This window comes from Pichia membranifaciens (assembly GCF_001661235.1).
Source record: "Pichia membranifaciens NRRL Y-2026 unplaced genomic scaffold PICMEscaffold_5, whole genome shotgun sequence".
Classification (NCBI taxonomy): domain Eukaryota; kingdom Fungi; phylum Ascomycota; class Pichiomycetes; order Pichiales; family Pichiaceae; genus Pichia; species Pichia membranifaciens.
Window position 1 is genome coordinate 1,329,681 of NW_017566986.1, and position 25,949 is coordinate 1,355,629.

The following is a 25,949-nucleotide window of genomic DNA, read 5'->3' on the forward strand; positions in this document are numbered from 1 at the left end:
CCTAACAAACCCCATTTTTAGAACACGCTCCGGGAGGTTTTCTTCGGCTTTCTTATCATGCACCAAGCGCAATTTCCATTTTCCCGCGCAAATTGGTCGATGTGGAGAGGAAGTTGGAACCTATAAAGGCTGCAGCTGTTGAGAAAGACAATGTTGAAAGAAGGAACAGATAACCGCCTTGAAAAGCAGTATGGAGTCGAAATAGCAGCGGAATTTCCTTTACGCTAGCTTTTGAGAGTTCGTGACCGCTGACGGCCATCATAGTCTGTTTTTACTACTTTTCCTGGCCCTTTGGATACGTTTATAATGCATGATCTGCCACATCCTCTTCTTCCTTCATTTGTACCGCCCTCGTCTGCATCCAGATCTCTCTATTCCAATGAGGGTATTTGAAAACAAGATAGAGTAAGGTAGTGTGAGAAACATCAATTCGAGACAAAATGACTAGTGGACAGAACACTCTTGTTGACGTTAGACTCCACCATGAAAACTATGGCTCTACCGTAAGCCCGGCAATCGTCGATTTAGTGGGAGGTCTAGATGAAGAGCAAGGATTGCAGCCTGGAACAAAGCGGGAAAAATCAGACTCTCTTATGAACGAGATCAAGGTCATTTCTTTTAGCTCGGCACCACTGGCAGTGACGTTCTTTCTCCAGTATTCGTTAGCAGTGGTTTCCATCTTCACAATCAGTAAGATTGGGAAAAAAGAGCTAGCAGCTGTATCGTTAGCAACGATGACATTTAATATCACAAGTTCGATCTTCACGGGAATGTCAACGTGTTTGGAAACCTTATGCTCCCAGGCGTACGGCGCTAAGAACTATAGGCTAGTGGGGTTGTATTTTCAAAGATGTTTTGCGTTGATTGCGGTATTCAATATACCTCTTGTGCTGATTTGGTGGAAGTCCGGATACCTGCTAAAGTTCATTGTCCCCGATCCGGCTCTTGCAGATCTTGCACAGTCGTATCTTCGCGTTATGTCCTTTTCGACGCCTGCATATATCTTCTTTGAAACAGCCAAAAGATACTTGCAGGCACAAAACATTTTTGCAGCTGGACAATACGTTTTATTACTTGTTGCACCAATAAACATATTGCTAAACTATCTTCTTGTTTGGAGTGAGGTGATTGGTATTGGCTTTTTGGGTGCTCCGTTAGCTACTACCATTAGTTATTGGCTTTGTGCTGTACTGCTATTGATATATATTGTTGTTATTGACGGCAGTCAGTGCTGGTTTGGCTTCGATTTGAGAGGTTGCTTCCAGAATTGGAGCTCTATCCTCCCATTGGCTCTGAATGGTACCGCAATGTTGCTTTCCGAATTCGTTGCCTTTGAAATTCTAACTTTATCCTCCGCTAGATTTGGAACATCTACCTTAGCGGCTCAATCTATTGCCTCTACTATTGCAACACTGTGCTTTCAGATTCCTTTCTCTGCTTCGGTTGCAAGTGCCACCCGCATTGCAAGCTTAATAGGCGCAGGCAAACAATCCGAGGCAATTATATCAACAAACGCAGCCTACACGATTGGCCTTTTGTTGAGTGTATTCAACTTTTCGATTTTGTTTTTCCCAAGGACAAAAATAGCAGAGTTGTTTACAGACGATGAGAAAGTTATCAACATTGCAGTGACAATTCTTGGGGTGTTGTCTATCAATCAACTCTGGGATTGTCCGAATATCATAGGAGCAGGGATACTACGTGCTCAGGGCCGGCAAGCTGTTGGAAGCAAATTGAATATCGTTGCATATTACATCGTTGCCGTTCCAGTTGCACTTTACTTGGGCTTCAAGGTCAACATGCAGGCAAAAGGCTTGTGGATTGGGTTGGGTCTTGGTGTGTTTTGTCTAGCGCTCTCTGAATTTGCAATGGTTTTTATTTCCGACTGGAATGTTATCAGCATGGAAGCGGACAAAAGATCCAGATAATTAAGTGGCTTCAGAAATTATCTGGTGCTGTGTTGATGATCTCGAAAGTTTACTTTACTTTACTAATTGTTGAAAGAACAAAATCTCCTTTTCTTGACCTTGCCACCCGCAGATATACCCTTTGACGCTTGATTCACTTTTGATGTTTCTTTTTTACAGATTAGGTATATAAATAAACTATTTAGTGCAAATGCTTTGCGGAGGAGCCAAGTTCAAAGCTATGGCTACGTTGAACTGCACTTACAAAGATCAAACGTCATGATGAATAGCTCCTGAGAACAACGCTTGGCACACAATACAAGAGAGTTAGTAGCGGCATGTCTAAAGAGCAGATATATAGTAGAGAGAATGAACAACACGTATTTTCTTTTGATCGCGTACTTTTCTTATGGTAGACCTTGTTCCATATGGCGAAGGCGTAACACTCCAGCACTTTCGAAACTTCCGTGCGACAGTTGATTGCTTCAATTAATGTCATTGAAAATTACCACAGTTTCACCATCTGAAGCATCCTCATGCTGTTCAGCATTCATGCTGGTTACATTTTTGTCACTTACTTTGTGGTTTGAACAACTCTGTTTGGCAACAGTCAAGCTGTTGCCAAAACATTGTAAAGGCATTATGTGCGGACTTGTAAGAGTGGAAATTGAACTGTATTAGTATCCACATTTACTGTTCTGGCTTGTACTACCGAATAGATTGACCAGCTTTTTCTACAGTTCCAAACAGAACGTCTACAACCTCTTCTTGGGCTGTGAAAGCAACCGTAGAGGCTCAGCAAGTCGTTCAGAGCCAAAACTACAACAGGCTTTACCTAATGAAATGCAGCTCACTGAGTCAACTGAGCAGACCTCTGTTAAAAGCTGCCAAAAGACACATCAGACCTGGCGCCCTCTATCCCGCTAGAATCCAGACATCGCTTCTATTACAGACCATGCGGTCAAAAAAGCGGATCCGTCAACCACCAAACACTTTCACAAGAAAATAAACACGCAAAATTCTTAAAATAGTATTGCACGTGACTATTAAGGGTTTCGGTTCCCTTGCCTCATTTGGCAAGGGCTTATGTTCTCAGAAGCACGTGCATTCATGCCAGAAACGATGTGCACAGAAAGAGAAGAAAGAAGGCCATCGACAACCTCGGAAACAAGATTAAAACAGGCTTTCCTGCAAAACCTGTGCAAAAAGAGGCTTAGATACAACCTATTATTAGGAAGCCATTGATTTCATTTTGCTCCTGTATCTGATCACTCCTGTTCTCTGTGTCGGTGAAGAAGAATAGTGCTGGAAGAAGAGTTTTGAAATTAGTGGCCTGAAAATCAGCAACAGAAAAATCGGCAAAAACGTCGTCAGCCACAGACGCCTATGCAGCCCCAGGTCTACGACTCTGGAGATCCTAATCTTCCAAACTTGCCGGATAATGACCAGATACTGTGGTCCGACTACGATGACTATCTTTCGAATCGTCCTTCCTCGGACAGCTACTCCGAGTCTGAAAGTGATCACGAACACAGGAAAAACGATCGACATAAAATAAGGACAGCCCAGTCGCCGGCAAGTTCAAGCAAAAAGCACTCCTCGAGAAAGTCGGTTTCCTCTAGCAGGCGATCCTCCGAGAAATCACATTTGCACAAGCCGATGATCAGCATCTTCGGTCCACATGACGAGCACTTACCGGATGACTCCGGCAGCGACAGTGATGCTGGAAACTCTGGCAGCAAGACCGGCAAGAGTCGTAAACCAGGAAATATCGATGATATGCTCAATGAAAAAGAGACCATTCACTCCTTGCACAGTATAGGGAGAAGATCGCAACAAGGAAATAGCCGACTGAGAAGTAACAGTACAGGTGCAGGAAGTGCACATAGTTCAAGTGAAAGCTCACATGCCTCGGCTAGTAGTTCCACGGAAGATGCCAGTGACGGTGTGGACTCCGATCATAAGCAAAGGGAACGGTCTGGTTCGCTATTCAGCATGCTGCACATTCCACGGATAATGCACCGTACCCTGAGTTCAATGTCTAGAAGGAAGTCTGATATAGCCGGCCGGTCAGCCTATAATTTGACCCGAACTCATAGTGAGGTACATCCCCGGTCGACCGCCAGCTCACCGATCCTGCAACCAACGACATCACATGCCGTAGCAGCCGGCGCTGATCCAGACGATGCTGAAATTCGCCCCTTCACTTACTTGCCGTCAGGTGACTTCTATGACGAAGAAGCATGCAGACCGGAAGGTCCTGAGGCATATGTTGATAGAGATGTACGATATGACAAAGATCAGAATGACAATGAAACAGTACTGGACTCGAATAGTAGTGCGTTGAGTAGAATTACCAATCCAAATGTGGATGAGGACGGATACGACGATGCCAGTCTGTCTGACGTTGAAGATAATGTTGAGGCTGCAGACCACAAGGAAAGGAGAGGAAGCGAGAAAAGAGCTTATAAGACCTCAAGCCATCAGAAATCAGATGTTGCCAGTGGTGGCAGCATCAAACATATACAGTCAAGAATCTCGAGTAAGTCCGCCGGAAGCCGCCAAGTCGAAATTGATAGACGTAAGCATAAGGTGATTAAAACGGATACAGATGACGAATCAACTTTTCATATTCCATTTAATTCACAATACCAGCCTGAGTCAATCTTGAGGAGAGACCCAGGCCTAGCCAGAGTGAAAACAGGTCACACGAATATAACGGCTAAAAGCGAAAACGTCAATGATTATGACCAAAATTCGAGTGATGAAATCGAAGTTGGAGGCGTAAACCAGCCTCCTACTCAAAAAACTAGGAGGAAAAAGGCTGCGAGGCGAAGAAGAAGGAAGTCCAGAAAGTACGTTGGTTCTCAAAGTAAAAAGGAAAGAACCGCATGGGAACCTGGAATTGATTTAAGGACCACTAATGTCTTCTTGAATTCTCCAGGATCCATTATTACGATTACTGACTACTCTAAAGTCAGATATAGGATAAGTCACTATGATTTATATTCTGAAATGAACCCTAAATATAGCAAGTTCACGTCAGATGATACAATATTAAGTGCTCATGATTTCGATGAAGATGAAGACTACGATAATAACAATCCTGAATATACTGACTTCATAAACTACATGAACAAAGTGACTGACTCGCGTAAAGCAGTTGAAGATGCCATTCAGGAGAAGCCACCATGGTCACAAGTGCGTTGGATCAATATAAATGGTTTATCATGGGAAGCCATAAGCATCATTGGCAAGAAATATAACTTGCATCCCCTTTCGGTTGAAGATTTGGTCGATATACCGCAAAGAACTAAGATGGATATTTATCAACAGCATTTGTTTGTCGTTATGCCACTCATGAAGTTGTTGAAAGTGAAGAAAGTATCAGATGAATCCGATGCAACGTATTTTGAGAAAATTCGTAAAAATATTCGAGAGTTTGCAAGTGGAGAACCAAGCAAGAGTTTCAGTCCTTCTCCTACAAAAGTTTCGAACTCCCCAAAATTGAATAAAAACCCTTCAAAAGGCCCCGGCCAAACTACGGGCACCTCTACAGAAGTACCACCGAGCCTACCCAAAGTGGTTACTAAAACGATCGCTACAAAGGAACAGTTGAGTAGAGAGTTTTCAAGAACTTCGACCAAGTCTGTTGCGCCAGCCTTACTTGTTCCTCCAGCTCCTCTTACTCCGCCTTTATCTGCTGGAATACTACCACCTACAACGGGAAACTCGGCTTCGGTTTATAGAGCCCTGTCTGATTCTGCCTTAGGAGATGAAGAATATAACAGAATTGCCAATGACAGTAAAAATCGGAACAGCAATAGCAAAAAGTGCACTAGTGAAGATAATAATAGCAGTGAGAACCAAATAAGTCGTATTGGAAGTGGCTATGATGATAACATCCTACCACGATCCAACAGGACGTTCAAAAAACCGGTTGTCTATACCAGCGAGGAAGAATATCTGCTTGCGGTTGAAATTGAAAGAGCATCAAGTGGACGTCGGTTAACCGATTTGACCTTCATTACCCATTCCTCCACCAAGTATAAATCCCGTATGACTAGTTTGAATCGTATGAGGCCATTAATGTCGAAATCTTTGGCTGTTGGTGTCGAACAAGTAAGTATTTACTTGACTGCTGAAGGAACAGTTTTATCATTTTTTGAGCATTCAGCTATGGACATCGAACGTGCCATTTTGTCTAGGTTGAGTGCTGAATACACTATTCTACGTGAAACGTGTAACCCATCCATTCTTTTCCATTCTGTTCTTGATGCAAATGTTGATTTGCTGTATCCTGTCGTCACGGCATACAGTAGGATTCTCAATGAAAAGGAATTAGAGATTTTGACCGCTGCCCTGCCAGATCTACAACATACCCAAGAGTTGCACCTAATGTTGAACGAGTTGGCGATTTTGAAGAACTCGATACTGCCAATATCCTCGTTGATCACCCAGTTGAAAGATCTCAGTATAGATCCTACTTCTCAGTTTATTGATGAAAGCTGTAAACTTTACATGGCAGATATTGGAGATCACTTGCTTGCCTTCATTGACGAAATAGATAGTATGAGCTCTACAATTGAAAACTTGATTGATCTCATTTTCAACACTCTGAGTGTGGAGACTAACAATTCAATGCAAAGGTTGAGTTTGGTTTCGGTCTTATTCTTACCGTTAACATTTTGGGCGGGTTACTTTGGTATGAACTTCAAAAGTTTTGGTAATCTAGATTACAATGTCAACTTTTTCTGGAAGCTTGCGATTCCTTTCACTGCGGGAATGATGATTTTACTCATGCGAAACTCCTGTTATAAAATTGTGATTCATATTAAGCGTTTACTCGTTTCGTATTGGAATGGCCTACAACAGCTGAGGCGGGGCACAGAGAAGCTGTACACCCGAGAAAGCAGGTTCAATCCTGAGCGAAGTACGCGTTTGCGGACCAAATCTCGCAAACGTGATTAATAGACAGATAGTTAGAAAATAGATGTATATTATTCAATAAGAAACTAAAAAAGAATAAATAAATAAATAGAAAAATAGAAAAATTTGATTATAAAAATTTAGTAAATAAACGTCACCCGGGCACCTCCACAAAAAAACACCACCAAAACAAGAACAAAAAAAACAAGCGATTATAAAAGACAGAAATGCAAAGAGTCCAATGGGAGAAGCAAGAAAGAAAGAAATAAAGTTAAAAACAAAAATCCTGAGTAAAGAGTTAACTGATAAAAGGCAGCAATGAGATAAGTTTTCGGAGAAAATTTAATTTATTGGTCTTTTGTTTTTCTTTTTTATTGATATGAATAAAATATTAATTAATTGATAACTGTGTTTGGATAAATTTGATTTCTCATAAAACAAAAAAGAGTTTGTGCATTCCCTGATACTTGATACTAAAATTCACTCCATTATTGGAACTTAAATCTTAAATCTGAGATCTGTTCAGACCATGCATCATTTGTCATTTCAAAAGAGTTGATAAAAGAATTGTGGTTTTGAACATTTGAATCAAATAATGAAGATGGGTTATAAGTCGAGCTTGAATTCATCATTGAGCCAGCAATATTTGAAGATGTATTGGAGGTGAACTTTGGGATAGGGATTGAAATTGGGTTGACGTTCGAACTGTGAACGTAGTTGGAGTTTGATTTGGAGCCTGAGTTTAACTCATTGATGTTACACTCATTCAAGACGTGTTCATTAATGAAATCATCCTCATTCAAAGTGTCATAGTCGTCAAATAAGAAAACCTCATTCTCGTTTGATTCATTTTCAATCTTGGTATCGTTGAACGAGTCGACGATAGAATTGATGTAGTTATTTTGTTGCTTGGAAAAGCTGATTGAATATTCTTGATCGATGGTGAAGCCATTCTTCATTCCATTTTCAACCAAAAACTTTAAGCCATTCAAGTCTCTTTCAATCATCAATAAATCGACAATACCTCTGAAACTTACCGAGTTGATACTAGTAAAGAAGTCATAAATAAAGGACTTTGATTTCAAAAAGCTTGAATAGTTTGGGTCTGCATTCAGAGCTTTTCTGAAGGGACACTTGTTGAACAACGTGAACAAGAGGGTGATACCAATGGAATAAACATCAACCAGGTCAGAAAGATAGTAGTCGTTTGGGTCCGATTTGGCCAAAGCTTCTGGCGCCATGTACTTCTCTGTACCAACATTGTAATCGTTGCTCTTCAAGATTTTAGTGGACAAGCCCCAGTCACACAACTTGATGGTACCGTCATTCATCAACAAAATGTTTTCTGGCTTGATATCCCTGTGGTAAACACCCTTTGAGTGAGCATACGAAATCACTTCGTAGAGTTGGCTGCACAAATCTGCGAATGCCAAGTGATTTGTTTGGAAATTGATGCCCAGATTAGTCTTATTGTGGATTGCATCATATAAATCACCTGAATCGGCAAATTCCAGCACCAGGACATAATACTTCTTGGTTTCAAAAAAATCAATCAACTGGGTGATGTTCCTGTGGTACCCTAAAGATCTCATAATCGAGACTTCATGGTTTGCCATCAAAGAAACACCGGAGACAGACTTTTTGAGAGCCTTGATGGCGACCTTCTGATCCAGCTTAACGTCCAGTGCGCATGTCACCTTCCCAAAAGAGCCTGTCTGTAGGTTGCTGACAAACGAATATCTGTTGTTCAACAGAGCCAAGCCCTTTTGGTACTGGAGGTAGTTATCCAGAGACGACTTGAAGTCATTGGATAGGTGGGACAAGTTGTTGTTGAGATTGGTGGTAGTGTCGAACGTTGTGGCGGCCATACTCGGAAGCTTGGATGAATTGAGAGCTTAGAGATTGAGATCCTTGTATAATGAAGAGTAATAAATAGGTGAGGTAGTGTTTATCTGAAGTGTCTATGTTTGTTTTTTTTGGCTTTTTGTCTTTTTTTACTGTGGGTCAAGTTCTGGTTTCTATTTTTAGCTGTCCAAGGGTTTCTAGGTCAAGGGGATGCAGTGGGCCTGGATTGATCTAAGGAGTGTGGATGGTTTAGTGAAGGGCACTGCTATAGCTAGGTATAGTAGGAACGGGGTACTTTCTCTTGTTGGGAAGATAGGTCGATCAATTGAGAAGACACGCAAGCACGAGTTGTTTGAAGCGTTGGGGGCGTTGAAGGCTCTGATGGGAGTAGTGGATGGATTAGTGGATGGAATAGAACAACAGAGGGAAACAGCAAGATAGTAGAAGAGGGGAAGGATTAGAGCAGAGCCAGAGGAAAGAAAAGCAGCCAATCGCCAACAAAACCAGCTGAGCACGCAAACTGGAGGGTGGCAAACCGACAGGGAGCAGCGGGCCGTATCCGACTATTAGTAATTTTTGAAGGGTACGAGCGATAAGGGCGATAAGACTCATCGGACAATTGTGGGCAGCACTGGTCACACTATGTTCTGAGGGGAGGGGCGTGTGGCTGGTGTGGCTGGTGTGGTGGTGGTGGCAGAGGAGAAAAGAGGAGAAAGTTCTAGATTGCAAGTGTGGTGCACGGAAGGCAAGGGACCCGGGCGAGTGGTGGCGGCACGTGGGATTGCGCAAAATGTGGCATAGTCACGTGCTGCATGTCTCCGAGATGGTTCCTACTCGCCAGAAGGCCCGGCAGCCACCTGTTTTTGGGGGTATCTCCAGCTTGCTGAAGACACAGTGAGGTAGCCAGACGCCCAAGCAACAGTACATTAAGAAACACTTCCTCCATTCTACGTACCCCGTCAGTGGTCCCCTCCCTAGTTTAGCACTATCCACCGGAGCGCACACTGTACTAGCGAGACTGCTCCCGATCTCAGGATCTGTCTGCATCGCACGATTTGGAGATGAAAAACACCAAAAAAAACATCGTTTCTTGAATAGTTCAGTTGACGATACAAGGTTTAGCTCTGTTCCTGAGCACTCGGGTTCGAGTTGCAAAGACGGGGTCTACACAACAAGCCTGGTTAGCTCAATCGGTAGAGCGTTTGACTCTTAATTTGATAGCAATCAAAAGGCTGCGGGTTCGAGCCCCGCATCGGGCTTATATTTTTTCTTTCCTTGTCTCCTCTTTTCTTCACACGCGTAGACGGGAGGTCATTTTTTGAACGCGTTTTTCACTGCATCAGACAAATACACATACAGGGCGGACTTTGCCATCCTTCTTCAAGATTCAGCAGCCATTGGGACCCCCTGGAACGACCTAGCTAGAACACCCCCCAAGACAGTGATCGGCAGACAGCAGACATGAGCGGATTCAACCCTTACAGTGACGGAACAGGCTACGGCGGATACAACGGCGGGAGCTCGGGCGGCCATTTGGACGGTGGCTTCGACCACAACGGTGGCAACCACGGCGACAACAACGACTCCCAATTCGGCGGCGGCAGCCAGGGGAAACCCAACTATGCCAGACAGTTCATTGTTCCCGTAACCATCAAGATGCTCAACGAGGCGACCTTGGAAGGCGGCCACGACGGGAATTACTTCTCGCACGGCATCGAGCTCTCGTACGTGCGATTCATCGGCGTCATCAGAGAGGTGGATACCCAGAACACCACACACACAATGTACAAGTTGGAGGACGGAACCGGCACGGTGAGCATCCGGGCGTGGAACAACGACATGTCCGACAGTCAGAACGGGAACATGGACGTTGGGGACGACGACGACAACAACGACAACGGCCCTGGCTTCAAGCAGCCTCAGTTCTCCACAAACGACTACGTCGAGGTGGTGGCTACCATCAAGGAATTCAACAACAAGCTGCAGATCCAGACTCAGCGCTTGGCGAAAATAACAAACTTCAACTCCGTACCTTACCATTTGCTTAACGTGGCCAAGCACTTCTTTGTCACCAAGAACGCCAGCGCTCCAAACTCTGCCAACAGTAACGATCCCTTGAGTAAACCACAGGACTCGCTCTTTGTCTCGGAGGCCAGCAACGGCAATGCTGCCAAGTCTCTGTCTGATCGTTTGTTCGATTTCATCAAACAGCACAGCCAAACCATGAGTGACGGTGTGCCTATGCAATTCATGGCTCACGAGCTTGATATGTCTCTGGATAAAGTCGAGAACGGTATCTCTGAGTTGGTAGAGGAAGGCCGTATCTTCTCAACCACCGATGATACCCAATACTTGCCTTTGTAATTTAACCTTTTCTTAAAATTTGTCCTTCCTTCCTTCTTTCTTTCTCTCTGTCCTTTAGTTAAACTAGTTAGTTGTGTTTCATTCGATTAAATTTTACGTACCTTTCTCCTACACGGAAAATATATTATATTATACATTTTTGTCTTAATTATCAGTATACACGCTGCCAATCACCTTGACAGACCGGGCAGCAAAAAATGCTGCCCAGAGATCATCATCAGGAATCACCTCTCCATCTTTCCGGCTAGTATCGTTCACCTTAGTAAGCTCCTTAGCCTCTAGAACATCATCGTCAATCTCGTCGGCGCTTTCAGCAACTTCATTTCGCTCTTCTTGCTCCGTATTCATGACAGACTTGCGCACTTTGGCAGCTTGGATCCGCTTTTTAGTCCCCAAATACGCAATGCTCTCCTCAATTGTGCCTTCAATGATAAAATTCCAAACAGAGGTTTCCTTCGTTTGCCCAATTCTATGGATTCTATTTACAGCTTGGAGCTCAAATGATAAATTGATCATTGGCTCACATAGAAAAACATGAGATGCATTCGTGAATGTAAGCCCCGCCGCTTGTGCAATTGTGTTTAATAAAAAGCACGTGATAGAAGGGTCTCTTTTGAAATCAGTGATATCTTGATTGAGCTTACTATTTGAGCTGTTATTTTTCCGACTAGTCCTACCCATACCCGTCTCGTTCGACACTGCAGCTTTTTGGTTCATCCAGCTTTTAAATTTAACTCCTTCATAGTTCATGGCTCTACCCAATAACAACAAAAATGCGTTCCATTGAGAAAATACCAATATTTGAACAGAGGGGTCTTTTGTAACTAGGTATTTTGCTTGTCTTATGATCATATCAACTTTTGTACCGTAATTTCTTTTCAATCCTATATTTGAAATTTCTCGCAATTGAGCCGTCGGTAACCCTTGATAAACAAAGTCCATATCTTTCTCAAAAAGCCTCCTATTTTGCAAAAGCTTGAGTCTATCTAAATCATCGTCTGCAAGATTCTCTTCTTCATTTAAAGTACTATCCTCGTTCTTTACACTTTCACCTTTCGCTAAATGATTCTCATTCTCTTTGTCTTCAACAGGTGCTACCTCTTCCTTGTGATCATGCAAAGATTCAACAACATCACCCTTTAGCCCTCCTCTGGAGTATGTGAAATTGTATAGCTCATCTACCCTTAACTTCTTCTGACAAAGGGGACACACCTTCTTTGTTTTCATCCATTCCGTCAAACACTCACGGCAATATTTGTGCCCACAGGGAGTCAATGTTCCCACTAATATTCTGTATCTACAGATAACACAGGAATCCTCTTTTAAATTGTCATTTTCACCTTGGTTTCCCTCCGTTTGACGTTTTGAGTTCAAAGACCTCAAATAGTTCAGTCTCGCATTGAGTGATCTTAATTTGCTGTCGTCTTTAGCAAGCTCTTTCTTTACTGTCTCCAGCTCAACCAGAGCAGAATACTGAGGAGAATCGCCAATTTTTTCTGGAGTAAAATTCACCAAGGTATCGGATCTTACTTGTAAAGCCTTGAAATATGAAACCTTGGAATTGAAAGCATCATTTAAAACATCAAAAAGCTTAACTCTCATATGCTTTACATTTTTCATTTGCTTGGTCATCTCTGCTTTTAGCATTGCAATTAGCCCGCTAAGTTGAATATGTTTGTAGCTATCAAGAGTATAAGACTGCAACTCTCCAACTAATTCAAGAATGGCTGTGCGGTAAGAGTATCTTGGGTTTAGCGTACCCTGGGGTATATAATATTTGCGGAGTTTTTCAAGTTCTAGGCTTAATGGGCTTTTCGATGAAATACTATCATTGAAAATACGTTGCATCTTGAAATTGTTTGATTTATAGGCTAATGTATCCTCTGTCGAGTTAATTGCTTTCTCTCTGTCATCCAAAATCAATTGAAGCTGATCTATATACGCTTGTGATTCTTCTTGTGATATCAACGATAAGCCGTACTCTTCACCGGTTTTATCTGTTTCATCATTTTTAACTACTGGAATTTTTTGGTACTCAATGAGTTTTTTGAACCAAAAGTTTATTATAGTTGATTGTTCATTTAGTTGTTCCATTGCTTCCTGCGACCTGTTCAAAACAAAGGAGACCTCTAAAGAGGTAGCATGATTCTTCATGTCGGAGGTCAAATCTTCAAAATACTCGCAGATTAACGGTAGTTCATATTCTTCATGTTTTTCTGGCTTAATCTCGACTGAAAAAGTCTCATCTTCTTCAATAGGTTTAATCGTTGGTATTTCCTTCACTTTGTAGACTGAGAATTTGCTAAAAGTTTTTCCTAATTTTGTTATCATTTCATTAGTCTTTTTCAACGGTTCTTCCAACAGCTGATTTAAAATTTCATCGGCTTTAGCATAATATTCATTTTCAAGATGATAATGTTTTTTTTCCTCTTCGGACAAGGTCTCAACGTCGACAACTTCGACATCTTCCGCTTTCTCCTCCTTTTTTTCATCTAAAACTGATTCATTCAAGTCTCTGAAACTTTTCGGTAACGGTTTCATTGGACGGTAGTGCTGATAGTGAGCGGAGGCCAACATGAAGTAAGACTGATGTAAAAATTCAAGTAAGTTTCTTATCCTTACTGTCCAATTTTTCCTCCTATCGCTGGTTGCCTCAGAGTCATAGTATCGCTGATAACAGGAGAGCTTTTCCCTGACCACATCAATGACAGATAAAAACACTTCGATTGATTTTGCAGGATCTCTCAGGAACTCGTGAATTTTCCCCATTTTGATGTAGTTTTTAGCATACGAAAAAAAGCAATTATGTGACTCTGCTTCATTGCTGTTGACTAAATCCGATAGAACATCGCTCAAAGTACCTATAATCAAGTCGGCATCATTTTTGTTTTTACCCTTGGCACTTTTAGTGTTCCCACCGGCTGCATTGTCCAATGCCATATTTCTTCGAATTTGTGAACCATTCAAGAGAGCGTGACAACAAGCCATTCTAAGCTTGTTGCACCACACCGACATACCCATTCTACTTCTTTCAAGATCAAAGCCCTCGGCGATTGGTTCCCCATTGTCGTTCAATCCTACTTGCTCCAAAAACCTGTTAAATAGATCGTGGTAATTATCACTCTCAATGGTACTGAACGGAGAGCGTAGCATAATCCGATGTTGTTTCGGTAGCCGCACCTGACTTCCAACCATTTCCTTTGTATGCCTTAGACACACTCTGCTGAACAGTCTGTCAAAAAAATGCCTTGGTAGTTGATTCCATTGTTGGATGTTCAGATTATCCAGCGGATTCAACCGTTGAGACATGATCAACGAATGCAAATCCTCTAGGTTTTTCCTGATCAAGGTACCAGAAACACACCATGTATGTATTCTGGGTATGATTCTCGAGAAATGTGCAACTTTGGAGATCGATATCGATGCCAGCTGTGCTTCGTCCAGAACTAATCTGTAAAACTCCAAGAGCATCAACGGAGATGAGTAATCAATTCTATCATAGCTTGAGGTTTTCCTCTTTGGTCTGCTCGTTGGTATAAAGATGGCTCGACTTAGCTCCCTCGCTAGGGTATTATAGGATGTCAAGACAATGTCGTATGAGCTTAGCTCGTTGGCAATCATAGTAGGGGTCAATGAATCATCATATTCCTCCAATAAGGAAACTCCTTTGTACATGTTGACCGTAAGGTCGGAGCATATCGATGTGATCTCGCCATACCACTGGTTCAAAATTGTCTCGGGACACACGATCAAAGTTGTTTTCGACTGTTTGATCTTCCTGGATGGTTCTAACAAGTCGCTCTTCAGCCCCCCATCCACCAAAACCCTGGGGTTCGCCTTTATCAAGGTGGTGATTTCTAATGTTTTCCCGAGCCCCATCTCTTCGCAGAGAAACCCCTTTGCTGGCGGTCTGACGAAATGTATCGACTCGAGATACTTCTTCACAAAGGCACTTGTGCACAGGGAGCCGTTGTAGGGGTTATACCAGTAGAGCTTGGACTGGTCGGCATAGCTGCTCAGCCGGGTCCATCCAGGGATGATTGTGTCGAGGATCTCCGAGGTCGTTTCGTCGTTAGCGTCACGTGGGAAAGGTTTGCCTCGGGTCTTGATGCCCCCGTCACAGGAGGCCAACTCCACGCCCTCGTGCGAAAGCATCCATTTCAAAGAGTCCACTTGAAAGGGCATTAGAGTTTTGTACACCCCCGGCAGATTCAGCATCTGCGTCTCCAGCGTGTGGGCCCTCCGCGTGTGGTCTGTGATGAGCGAGTAGAACGACGACACAGAGGGTGCTGCAGAAAAGCTGTTGAAGGAGACCTGGTACGCGGTTGGCCTCGGAATGAAAAGCAACTCCGCCATCCTGTTCAGGCTTGAGAGCGTGTCCGGCGGCAAGAACGCATAGATCGACTCCCGCACAGAGATGGAGAAGCAGAGAGAGAACCGGATGTTAAACGTCCTCGTCGTGCGGTCGAGCGTCAGCTCGACGTTCCGCAGGTGGAACGGCACCGTCCTCACGTAGGGCGTGGACCTCAGCTTCGTCTGGTGGAGGAAGAAGTGGATGAGCAGCACGAGTTGCCGGTATTCCGGGCGGAACGAGAGAACCAGCAGTGGCTTCAGCGTCCGCTGCTGGAACTGCAGCAAAATACCGTCTGCCGCCTGCGACGGCTTTTTCGCCTTTACGGCGACGTCGTGAGAAATCCGGACCGTGTTGCTGCCAGCAAACATGCCTTCCACCTGTGCGTACTCCCCGTCATCGAGGATCTTCGGGTGTTTCAGCGATATTTCAGACCGGTACGAGACCAACTCGATTTCGTCCTCTCCAGACGCCGCCTCTACCGCCGGGCTCCTGCTGTCAAGGAGCAGCGGCAAATTTTCATAGCGGATGTCTTTCGCAAGAAGCACAAAGCTCACCGGCATCGTTTCGGCTACCGTCTACACTGTTTTGAGCCCTGAGCCTCTTGACGACGCCGCAAACAGGCTTCTCCTTCCCTCTTATCGCCCTCCTGCTCCAGTCATGTTGCCCTCCCGCACGAATTGCCCGATTCGGCCGCCCAAGCCGATCGGCTCTGCACAGCCTAGAAAAGGACAGCAGGGCTTTTTGCTACAATGGGGGAAGGCGGTACTACTGGGAAGAGGGGCAGCAGGCCGGGGGGCACGAGGGAGAGCCGGGGATGCCGGGGCTGGCGGACAGTACGGAACGCATAGACATGTAGCGGATTGCAGCCGTGGATGGGACTGGTGGTGGTAGCTGGAGCAGCGTGAGAAAGGAGGACGCGGACAGCGCTGGTGTTCGACAGAGCGGGTGCCAAGGCGTGGCGGCCTGCTGTACCTAATTACAATGTGCGATTGCTGATTCTGGCTGAGAGGGTCGATTTTTGCTGTAGATCTTCTGTTTTTCTCCTCCTGCATTACTTTTTGCCCCTTCTTTTCTTACGGACGCCATCTTGAAGATAGTATTTTGGCAACTGTGTACAGGTATATCTAAGAGTGGCCGTAATTGCAGTGCAGGAACTTTTCACTTGTTGTCCGCCTCCCATAATGTTCGAAGTAAGTGCCCGACAGAAAGGTGTGTGTGTCTTCCACACCTGGCTTGGTAGCGTGAATGGATACTAACAGACAAGCAGAACATCAGACACCTCATCCGGCACGGAAGGCAGGCTGCCGAGTCCGGCATGGGCACAAACCATGACGACACCGGCAGCACACACGATAAGATAAGCCACAAGGATTATGTGAATGCTAGCACGACACACGACGGTGAACGCTCGGACGCGAGCCAGCAGCCGCTCAGAAAGGAGAGAACACACACCACCCAGCATCAGCAGCATCAGAAACAACAGCAGCAACAACAGCAGCCATACCAGCAGCCACAGCAACAGAACAATCACTACCACGAACACCGTGAACACCATGCCGACGAGTTGAAGCCGGTGGCAAAGAACATTGTCATGCAGGAGTCTATCGACGAGAACAAGCGTCAAATCGCTAGTCGCAAGTCGATAGAGAGATACAAGATGGGTGGGGTGCTTGGCGAAGGGGCATTTTCGGTGGTCTACTCTGCCGTCGACCTCGTTTCGAAAGAGAAGGTGGCGATCAAAATCATCAAGAAGTACCAACTAGACCAAAAACAGAGAGACAACGTTTTGAAGGAGGTGAACTTGATGAAGCAGTTGAACCACCCGAACATCGTCAGGCTGATTGAATTTATCGAGAACGAGAACTACTTCTACCTTGTCCAAGAGGTGGTCAGCGGTGGGGAGATCTTCAACCAGATTGTGAAGTACACGTACTTCAGCGAGGACCTCTCGAGACACGTGATCATCCAGGTCGCCGAGGCATTGCTGTACATGCACGAGCAGGTAGGCATTGTGCATCGGGACTTGAAGCCGGAGAACATTTTTTTCAAACCGATCAAGGTGGTAAAAGAAGATCAAAAGACCCGATTACAAAAGCTCAGGAAATCTGATACAAACGCCAAGCTCGACGAGGGCAAGTTCGTGATGAACTACGGAGGTGGGGGGATTGGACTGATCAAGATTGGTGACTTCGGATTATCCAAGCAGATAGTGCTCAACGAAAACAACTCTCTCAAAACGCCGTGCGGAACTATTGGCTACACTGCCCCTGAGATTGTCCGAGACATGAAGTATTCCAAAGAAGTCGACATGTGGGCTTTAGGATGCGTGTTATACATTCTTTTGTGCGGGTTCCCACCTTTTTTTAACGATTCCATTGAAGAGTTGACTAAAACCGTTGCTAGAGGGGAGTTCAAATTTCTCTCGCCGTGGTGGGACGAGATTTCCAGCGGCGCCAAGAACTGTGTCTCCAAGTTACTCACTGTGAATCCAATACAGCGGTACACCGTGGAGCAGTTTTTGAAAGACCCATGGATCCTAGAGTTTTTGAATAAATCTGAAAATATCCAAGAGCAGGAGAAGTTGAAGAAGAAACAGAGTGCTGCTACTTCCAACGCTGCCGGGCGCCGGACTCACACCAACAATCCTAGCACCAGCACTACTACGAGTGCCACTACATTCACCCAAGGGTCTCGGTCGACTTCGAACGATGGGTCTCTCACGTTTTCGTCCAGAGACACGAGTGTGCCTGGTGGTACACTATTCTCTTCTGAAGATTCAACCATTCCTTGTATGAAGCGCACACCGTCCGGAATGCCTGGGTTTGAGCCCATTACTGACAGTGCTGCAACGAGCACGGACACGTCCAAAAATGTACCGCTCAATCCATTCCCGTCGGTGTACTCAGAGTCGTTATTGCACATCGATAAGGTCCACCACATGGATGTGGATGATAAGGGAGGCGATTCTCATGATGATCGCCATCATCGTGAGTATGCCGACGATAACTCAGGTGAATATGATAGCGATGTGGAAGTTGATGATTACGACGAAGACGATAATGACGACGAGGACACGCCATTGTCGAAGGACGACCAAAGCATGTACGATTACGAATACGACGGTGACTATGGTGTGAAGGGACAAGGGTTCGGTGTAGAGCTGACGCAGTTTCAACACAAGAACGGTTCGACTGCGGTGGATGCCATTCCGATGCTGGAACATCATCTCGATCCGGCGCCTGCGCAGTCAAGTTTGCGGGAGGAGCAGAGAAGCTCCGAGAAGGGCAGACATTCTCACCGCTATTCTCACCACCACCAGAACCAGCACCCTCGGGAGGGTGCTTCTAAAAGAGGCAAGAGGAAAGTAACGTCTGCGATGACGCCTGAGGTGAAGGCCATGAAGGAGATGTACGACATCTCCATTGCGGCACGAAGAATGCATGAGGAGGCGCAGTACACGCCTGGCGTGAACGCAATGAACGGGTTCAACGAGCTCAACATTGTCGAGGAGAATGAGGACAGCGACGGTGTCGTCCACGGGAGTCCCGTGGAGGTGAAGCCCAGCGGGGGCATGAACAAGAGCAAGACGCCGATGTTCCAGTTGAACATGAATGATGCGTCGATTCTAGCAAGAAGACAGAAGAAGAAGGGTGCTGTTGCTGCATGAGTGAATGTATTTATATGTTATTTTACTTTACTTTAGAACTGGTTGCTTGATGATAGATGGAGGTATCGCATAGGTATATTATAATAATTATATAAAGACAATAAAAGATAACCAAATATATATAGTATAGTTAAAGTATAAGATATATTAATTGATGGAGTAAAATATGAAACAAAATTATCTTTGTGCTAGTAGTAGTAGTCGTAGTATAAGAGTGACAGACTTTTTGATTTAGTTTAATTTTTTTTCTTTTCCCTCTAAGAGGCTCACGGGAAGAAGACGAGTGAATATGAAACAATAAATGGTATGGAGATATGGAGGTATTTATGCATGTGCCCGTGATTAGAAGGAGCAGTTCAAGGAGTACTTGAGGGAACGGTCGTCGGTGAAGATACCCCAGTAAGGTTCAACGGAGGAGCCGGAAGTTTCTGGCTTCCAGGACTCGTCGAAGGCCTCGAAGACAAAGGTGTTGATACCCCAGCCTCTCATGGCGCAGACACCGTCTTTCCAGAAGGTCTGTGCGTTTTCAACTGAAGGAACGGAGGCGCCGTAGTTGGAGCCCTCGGTTGGCCAGCCAGTCTCGCCGACCCAGAAGTTGATGTCAGTGGAGCCCTTGATGGTCTGGACGGTCTGCAAGGCCTGCATGATGTCGTCAAAGAAGGAGAACGTCGAGTTCTGTTGGGTCTGTCCTTGCCAGTAGGAGAAGGCGTTGGCAAAGATGATGTCCGAAGCGTTGATTGGAGCGTAAGCCTCGCCGCTGACGAGGATGTTCCACGAGTCGACGGTTCCGACTGGAACGCCGGCGTAGGACTTGCCGTCCTTGTCGTAGATGCCTGCAAGGAGCTCCTTCACCTCTGTGATGTAGGAGGCCAAGACGTCCCCGGTGAGGTCTCCTCTGTAGAGGGCCTCTGAGCCGACCAAGACCGACGAAATCGTCGATTTGGAGATCGTTGGCAAGTACTGTTGCAAAGTCTGCTTCTCCAATGTGTACTTCTCGTATGGGGTAGGCCAGACGCCCAACGTCAAGTTGAAACCGGCAGTCTCCGCAGCTGGTGCAATGAACTCCAACGTGTTACAGTCCGAGACAGAGTATACCTTCACGTGGTTCGAGTAAGGCTTCAAAGTCTCGAAGTCGGCGGCGTACTCCTCGCCCGTCTTGCATGCGCCTGAGTTGTCCTTGACACCCAAGTTGAAACCCAATGGAGCGATGGCCTGGGCGACAGGGGCGACGGTCAGGGTGATTGCGATGGACGCAAGAGCGGTGAACGAGAGCTTCATAGTGGTGTGGTCTGGTGTGGTCTGGTGTGTTGTGCTGCTTGCGGCTATACAGGACGATGCTTTAAGTATTCGTAGCCCCAACAGCAGCAGAATGATCACCCCAAACCATTTGAAGAAGAGCTTCCGTCGACGAACAAGGAAGAGTAGTTCCAGAGACGAGTCCAAAGGGGAACGGGGATGAGGCTGTCAGGCTGGCCGCTGCGTCTGCTGCGGGGCGCCGGCCAAACGGTCTCGGCTCTTTGCTATTTTCACGAGACGTCAACAAGCTATAAATAGCGACGAGGCAACTTCGGCAAGGCGCGGAAGCGGTGCACGGGTGAGTTAGGAGGCAGACCGGCAACATGAATCGGCCGCTGGCGGTTTCCCTTTTCGGACAGCCAGTGAAATTTTTTTTTGGGTCTTTTTTCCACCTTCTTCTTCTTTACGGGAAGACGTGGAGATCGGCAGACAGATTCCGGTACAGCCAGACAAGCCAGACACAGCACACGATGACAGACAAAGACGCGCCTGTGGTAGAGATTGAGATCAACCTCGATGCGGACACGCCGCTGTCGAAGAAGGAGCTAAGAAGAATCAAGAAGGGGAAGACCACTCTTGAAAAGATACAGAAGAAGAAGGCCAAGAAGCTTGCGTCAGCGGCCGCCGGTGCTCCAGCGGGGGCTGTCGAAGCAGCAGAAAAGGCGTCCGGCGAGGAGGGAGCAGCGGAAAGCGCTGCTGGCGAGGACGCAGGTCCGAAACAGCCCAAGAGATCCGACTTCGGGATCTGGATTGGGAACTTATCGTTCGACACGACCCGGGACGAGCTGGTGAACTTCATCACGGCGAAGGCCGGCGTGCTTGCCAAGAGCGACATTGCACGGGTCAACCTTCCTACGCGGGGGACGAAGAACAGAGGGTTTGCTTACGTGGATTTCCACACCGAGGAGCAGCTTGAGCACGCGCTCAAGCTCTCCGAGTCCGAGCTCAACGGCCGGAAGGTCTTGATCAAGAACTCCAAGTCCTACGAGGGTCGTCCAGAGAAGCCCGAAGGTGCCACCAGCGCCCTCAGCAAGAACCCGCCCTCGAGAATCTTGTTTGTCGGCAACCTATCTTTCGACACAACCCAAGACCTGTTGCAGGACCACTTCAAGCACTGCGGGGAGATTGTCAAGATCAGAATGGCCACCTTCGAAGACTCAGGCAAGTGCAAGGGCTTTGCCTTCATCGACTTCAAAGACGTAGACGGCCCCACCGCCGCCCTCAAAGACAGGACCTGCAAGAAACTCATCAACAGACCGCTCCGGCTTGAGTTCGGCGAGGACAGGTCCCAGCGGAAAGTCGTTCCGAACGCAAAGAGAGCCTTCGAGGAGTACGCAGCACCCGCCGTATCCTCCTCCGCCAGCGCCCCCGCAGCAGCCCAACAGCCTGTCGTAAGCAAGGGGTTCCAGGAGAAGCAAGACAGGCCAGCCAAGAGAATCCACCACTCCTCCGCCAGACCCGAGGGAAGAGTCACCTCCTCCGTTGCCTTGGCAAATGCTCAGAGACAGAGCGCAGCCGTTGTCAAATCAACGGGAAAGAAAATCACATTCTAGAACACCTATTCACTATATAAACGCTGCCCATAAACCGGTATATATCGATACATACATACTCGCTTAATCGTACCACATCTTGATCAACTCCTCCGAGACCGCAGACGGCGTCAACACTCCCAAGTCCGAGACCAACGCCGTTATGTACTGGTGTGGTGTGAAGTCAATATTGGCGTCCTCCAAGAGCCCAATCTCCGGATTCGTCGTGAACTCAAGCTTGTTTCCTGGAACATCGTCCGGCGACAATGGGAACATTCTCACAAACTTGTGAGATTCAGAAACAACATACAATGGCTTGTTAGCATTCTTCGCCAGCACCCCAATCTGGTACGACCCAACGTGGTTGATGATCCCTCCACTTTCACTGACACCTTCCGCACCCATAAACACCTTGTCCACTTTGTTCACCACAAACCCAACCTGGGAATCGTGAATAAAGCATGACGGAATGCCCAAGCTCTTTAGAGCATCCACCATGTCCTTCCCGTTCTTTCCGTCGTCAGAGCCAGGTCTAGCCTCCGTGACAAAAACACGAAATCGAACAAACTTCGACTTCGAGTATGCAAGCAATGACAAAACAACTCTCGAGTACGAGTGAATCAAAACAGTGTCGTCATCTTTAATCAAATGGAAACCAATCTTGGCTATCATATCCCTACTCTCTTTCGCCCTCGAAAGGAAAAGCTGACCGTTCTCCACAAGGTGCTTCTTACACGACTCCCAATCTGAGTAAAGATGTGTGTTTCTCAAGACAAACCGAGTAAACAAATCACACCCTGCACTCAAAGAGACACTGTTTTTCACTGATGCTTTAAGCTCTGTAGTGGCGTCGGATAAAAGCCTGATTAATTCAGATGATGTAGATGGTTGTTTCACCTTGAGCATAGTTAGCAATGACTCAATAGCCGCAACAGGCATGGTCATCTCCGGATCATCTTCCAAGAACTTGAGATACGTTTGCTTTATATCAAAGTCCGGCATCTTGTATAAAGCTTGTTTTCTGTTCTTGTCTAAGCTCCTATATAAAGTTAGATAGAATAAGGCACGATTTCTCCGATCATTAATCTGATGTGGAGTTTAAAAAACCACATCTTCATTAACTGAAAAATTTGTCTCGCTACATGAAATCTTTCATGTTATTAAAAGCTTCCTTCTCAGGACACGTTATTCTCTACCCTCTTCACATCAACTATATGTTCAGTAGCAGCAGCCCTAACTACAGTGAAGGCAAAAACTATTTTAACCATGCCTCCCATACTAAAATGCCTCCGTGGGAACTTGGCTGCTCTCAAGGGTATAAGGTTTATCCATTCATCTTTCATTCCGAAGATGGCAGCACCTGCGGCATCAAACTCGGGATCCTCTTCATCGTATGAATCCGATTTAATCTTGAAAACATCAATATCCGCAATTAGAAATATAGGAATAATTGCTCATATTGACGCAGGTAAAACTACGACCACAGAACGATTGTTATATTATTCAGGATTGACAAATAGAATCGGTAATGTTGATGAAGGTGATACAATTACAGATTATATGACCCAAGAAAAAGACCGTGGTATAACGATTCAGAGTGCAGCTGTTACACTACCTTGGAAAGACCACAAAATTAATGTTATCGATACCCCTGGCCATGCAGACTTTACTTTTGAAGTCACCCGTTCCCTCAGGGTCTTGGACGGTGCTGTAACCATTTTGGATGCCGTTGCAGGTGTTGAGGCACAGACTGAAAAAGTTTGGAAACAAGCTAAAGATTTGAATATTCCTATCATTGCATACATCAATAAAATGGATAGAGATGGAGCAGGTTACGGAAGGACCGTGAAGGAAATTGTGGGTAGATTGGGTACAAGAGCCATATTGCTCAATGTTCCTTATTTTGTCAAGGATTCATCACAGAATATGATCTTCAAAGGAATAGTGGATGTCATAAATAAAAAACTGATTATTTGGAAAGACGCCGATTTAGATGGGAAAGAGGTAGATGTCTTTGACATATCTAATTCTGCATGTGAATATCCTGAAGTGCACGAAGAAATGTTGAAGTGTAGAGAAGCCGTGGTAGAAACATTAGGTGAACTAGATGAATCTATTATAGACAATTTCTTAGAAACTGAGGACTACACCCAAGTATCCATTCCATTGTTGAAGAAGTCGATCCGTCATTTGACACTAGAAAGTAAGATTACTCCTATTCTATGTGGATCTAGCTTCAAAAATATTGGTGTACAGCCATTGATGGATGCAATTGTAGATTATCTTCCTTCACCAGTGGAAACAAACCCACCAGCTATTATCTCTAGTACATTAGGCTCTAAAGGCCACAGTCGTAAAACGAAGAATAAGAAGATAAAGGAAAATGCTGTTACCCAAAGCTCGTCAAATTCTGCTACTATGTCTGTTATCGATCCTAAATTGGGGTGTGTTATCAACAATAATAAAAACCTCACAACTGCTTTAGCTTTTAAAGTGATCAATCATCCAAACAGGGGTCTAATGGTGTTTGTGCGGGTATATAGTGGCAAGTTGCAACCTAATTCAACAATCATCAATTCGAGAACTGGGGAAAAGATTAAGATTGGAAAATTACTTGTTATGAACGGCGACTCTCCGTTGGAAGTAAAATACCTCTCAGCTGGAAATATTGGTGTTATCACAGGGACAGAAGAGATTTCTACGGGTGATACTATCATTGCACACTCATTAACTAGGAATGTCACACAGATATCCAAGGCTGAAACAGGATTGAAGTTGTTACCGATTGACATTCCTCCACCTGTTTTCTCCGTTTCTATCGAGCCTACTACTGTCGCCGATAAGAGAAAATTGGATACTTCATTAGATATTCTTTTGAAGGAAGATCCTTCTTTGAAGTTATCTTTCGATGAAGAATCGGGACAATCGATCCTATCAGGAATGGGAGAGCTACACCTGGAAATCACAAAAGATAGATTAGTGACTGATATGAAGGTAAAAGCAGATATCGGCGATGTTTGTGTGACTTACAAAGAAACTATTACAAAACCGGTGGGCCCTGTTACTATATATGAGAATGGTGCAGCTTCATTGAACGAAGTCTCAGAATCCCAGTTTGGAATTAGTTTATCAGTTTTGCCGTTTGACGGTGAAATCGATGATATGCTTGTTAACATGCATGAGTTCATGGGGAAGAAATTTGATGAAGAGACAGATGTACATTATCTGGACATGAATACTGCTGTTGTTTTCGACAAGGATTCTATGCCTCCAGTGATTAGAAAAGAGCTTTCACTCGAAAAGTGGACTTTAAATTTCAGTTATAGTAAAGTCATCAATTCCATGCTATCAGGGGCAACGGGTGCATTACAAATGGGTGGTCGTTTAGCTAGAATGCCAATACAAAATATAATTGTTTATGTGGACAAGTGGTATCTCCCTGAGGTGAAAGACGTGAGTAGTGTCAGCCCAATGATTAAAGTTACCAGAGAAGCGATAAAATCCGCATTGAGTCAACTCAAGGACGAAGATTTCACAATACTCGAACCTATAATGAATGTTCGCACATATGTCTTAGAGGCTGATATTGGTAATGTATCACAAGATTTGATGAGTGTGCGTAATGCAAAAATCATGGGGATTGAGAATGAAAGTGAAGTTGGCACCAATAATGATGCACAAGATCTACACTGGTGCAAGAAGCAGATGACAGAGACATACGTGCCATTTGACGCAACCATGCAATATCTTCAAAATAACAATGGAGTGAGCAAGATGGTTATTAGTAGTGAGGCGCCGCTACGAGAGATGATTGGATACTTGAGCAAGTTACGTTCCTTAACAAAGGGGCGTGGTCTGTACGATATGGAATTGAAGGGCATGGAAAGGGCCAGTTTGGATCGTGTCAGACAAATTCTTGATAATTGATCAAAGATGTATATAAAACTTGTATATAATATATAACAGAGAAACTGAAGATAATGATTATGATATGATTATGATATGATATGATATGATATGATATGATATATTATATGATGACTAGGGTAGTAAGG

General features: G+C 45.0%; 10 protein-coding genes and 1 non-coding gene across 11 annotated transcripts; 7 read left to right on the top strand and 4 right to left on the bottom strand.

Annotated features, from left to right (window-relative positions):
- The first annotated feature begins 64 nt into the window (after positions 1–64).
- Positions 65–2,306, top strand: PICMEDRAFT_17939 (hypothetical protein). The gene has a single exon (XM_019161816.1). It carries the CDS (start codon positions 441–443, stop codon positions 1,926–1,928), a length of 1,488 nt encoding a protein of 495 aa, XP_019016584.1. The 5' UTR covers positions 65–440; the 3' UTR covers positions 1,929–2,306.
- A 987-nt stretch (positions 2,307–3,293) lies between these two features.
- PICMEDRAFT_74231 (hypothetical protein) lies at positions 3,294–6,878 on the top strand (the record flags this gene model as incomplete). The annotated part of the gene is made up of 1 exon (XM_019164715.1): positions 3,294–6,878. The coding sequence occupies one exon, from the start codon at positions 3,294–3,296 to the stop codon at positions 6,876–6,878; it is 3,585 nt and encodes a 1,194-aa protein (XP_019016585.1).
- A 24-nt stretch (positions 6,879–6,902) lies between these two features.
- Positions 6,903–9,172, bottom strand: PICMEDRAFT_17940 (hypothetical protein). The gene has a single exon (XM_019161817.1). It carries the CDS (start codon positions 8,702–8,704, stop codon positions 7,325–7,327), a length of 1,380 nt encoding a protein of 459 aa, XP_019016586.1. The 5' UTR covers positions 8,705–9,172; the 3' UTR covers positions 6,903–7,324.
- A 684-nt stretch (positions 9,173–9,856) lies between these two features.
- Positions 9,857–9,940, top strand: PICMEDRAFT_t112. Its single transcript has one exon. It is a non-coding gene; the product is annotated as a tRNA-Lys (tRNA).
- A 172-nt stretch (positions 9,941–10,112) lies between these two features.
- Positions 10,113–11,166, top strand: PICMEDRAFT_17941 (hypothetical protein). Its single transcript, XM_019161818.1, has one exon. It carries the CDS (start codon positions 10,143–10,145, stop codon positions 11,043–11,045), a length of 903 nt encoding a protein of 300 aa, XP_019016587.1. The 5' UTR covers positions 10,113–10,142; the 3' UTR covers positions 11,046–11,166.
- Positions 11,167–11,189: 23 nt separating this feature from the next.
- Positions 11,190–15,959, bottom strand: PICMEDRAFT_13191 (hypothetical protein; the record flags this gene model as incomplete). Its single annotated transcript, XM_019160026.1, has 1 exon — positions 11,190–15,959. One exon carries the CDS (start codon positions 15,957–15,959, stop codon positions 11,190–11,192), a length of 4,770 nt encoding a protein of 1,589 aa, XP_019016588.1.
- A 1,031-nt stretch (positions 15,960–16,990) lies between these two features.
- On the top strand, positions 16,991–19,066 carry PICMEDRAFT_36072 (hypothetical protein; the record flags this gene model as incomplete). The annotated part of the gene is made up of 2 exons (XM_019162983.1): positions 16,991–17,940; positions 18,673–19,066. The coding sequence occupies 2 exons, from the start codon at positions 16,991–16,993 to the stop codon at positions 19,064–19,066; spliced, it is 1,344 nt and encodes a 447-aa protein (XP_019016589.1).
- Positions 19,067–19,247: 181 nt separating this feature from the next.
- Positions 19,248–20,426, bottom strand: PICMEDRAFT_17947 (hypothetical protein). Its single transcript, XM_019161822.1, has one exon. The coding sequence runs from the start codon at positions 20,342–20,344 to the stop codon at positions 19,409–19,411; it is 936 nt and encodes a 311-aa protein (XP_019016590.1). The 5' UTR covers positions 20,345–20,426; the 3' UTR covers positions 19,248–19,408.
- Positions 20,427–20,832: 406 nt separating this feature from the next.
- Positions 20,833–21,915, top strand: PICMEDRAFT_60215 (hypothetical protein; the record flags this gene model as incomplete). The annotated part of the gene is made up of 1 exon (XM_019163417.1): positions 20,833–21,915. One exon carries the CDS (start codon positions 20,833–20,835, stop codon positions 21,913–21,915), a length of 1,083 nt encoding a protein of 360 aa, XP_019016591.1.
- Positions 21,916–21,978: 63 nt separating this feature from the next.
- PICMEDRAFT_74238 (hypothetical protein) lies at positions 21,979–22,896 on the bottom strand (the record flags this gene model as incomplete). The annotated part of the gene is made up of 1 exon (XM_019164716.1): positions 21,979–22,896. One exon carries the CDS (start codon positions 22,894–22,896, stop codon positions 21,979–21,981), a length of 918 nt encoding a protein of 305 aa, XP_019016592.1.
- A 221-nt stretch (positions 22,897–23,117) lies between these two features.
- On the top strand, positions 23,118–25,887 carry PICMEDRAFT_17949 (hypothetical protein). The gene has a single exon (XM_019161823.1). The coding sequence runs from the start codon at positions 23,161–23,163 to the stop codon at positions 25,819–25,821; it is 2,661 nt and encodes an 886-aa protein (XP_019016593.1). The 5' UTR covers positions 23,118–23,160; the 3' UTR covers positions 25,822–25,887.
- The last annotated feature ends 62 nt before the right edge of the window (positions 25,888–25,949 follow it).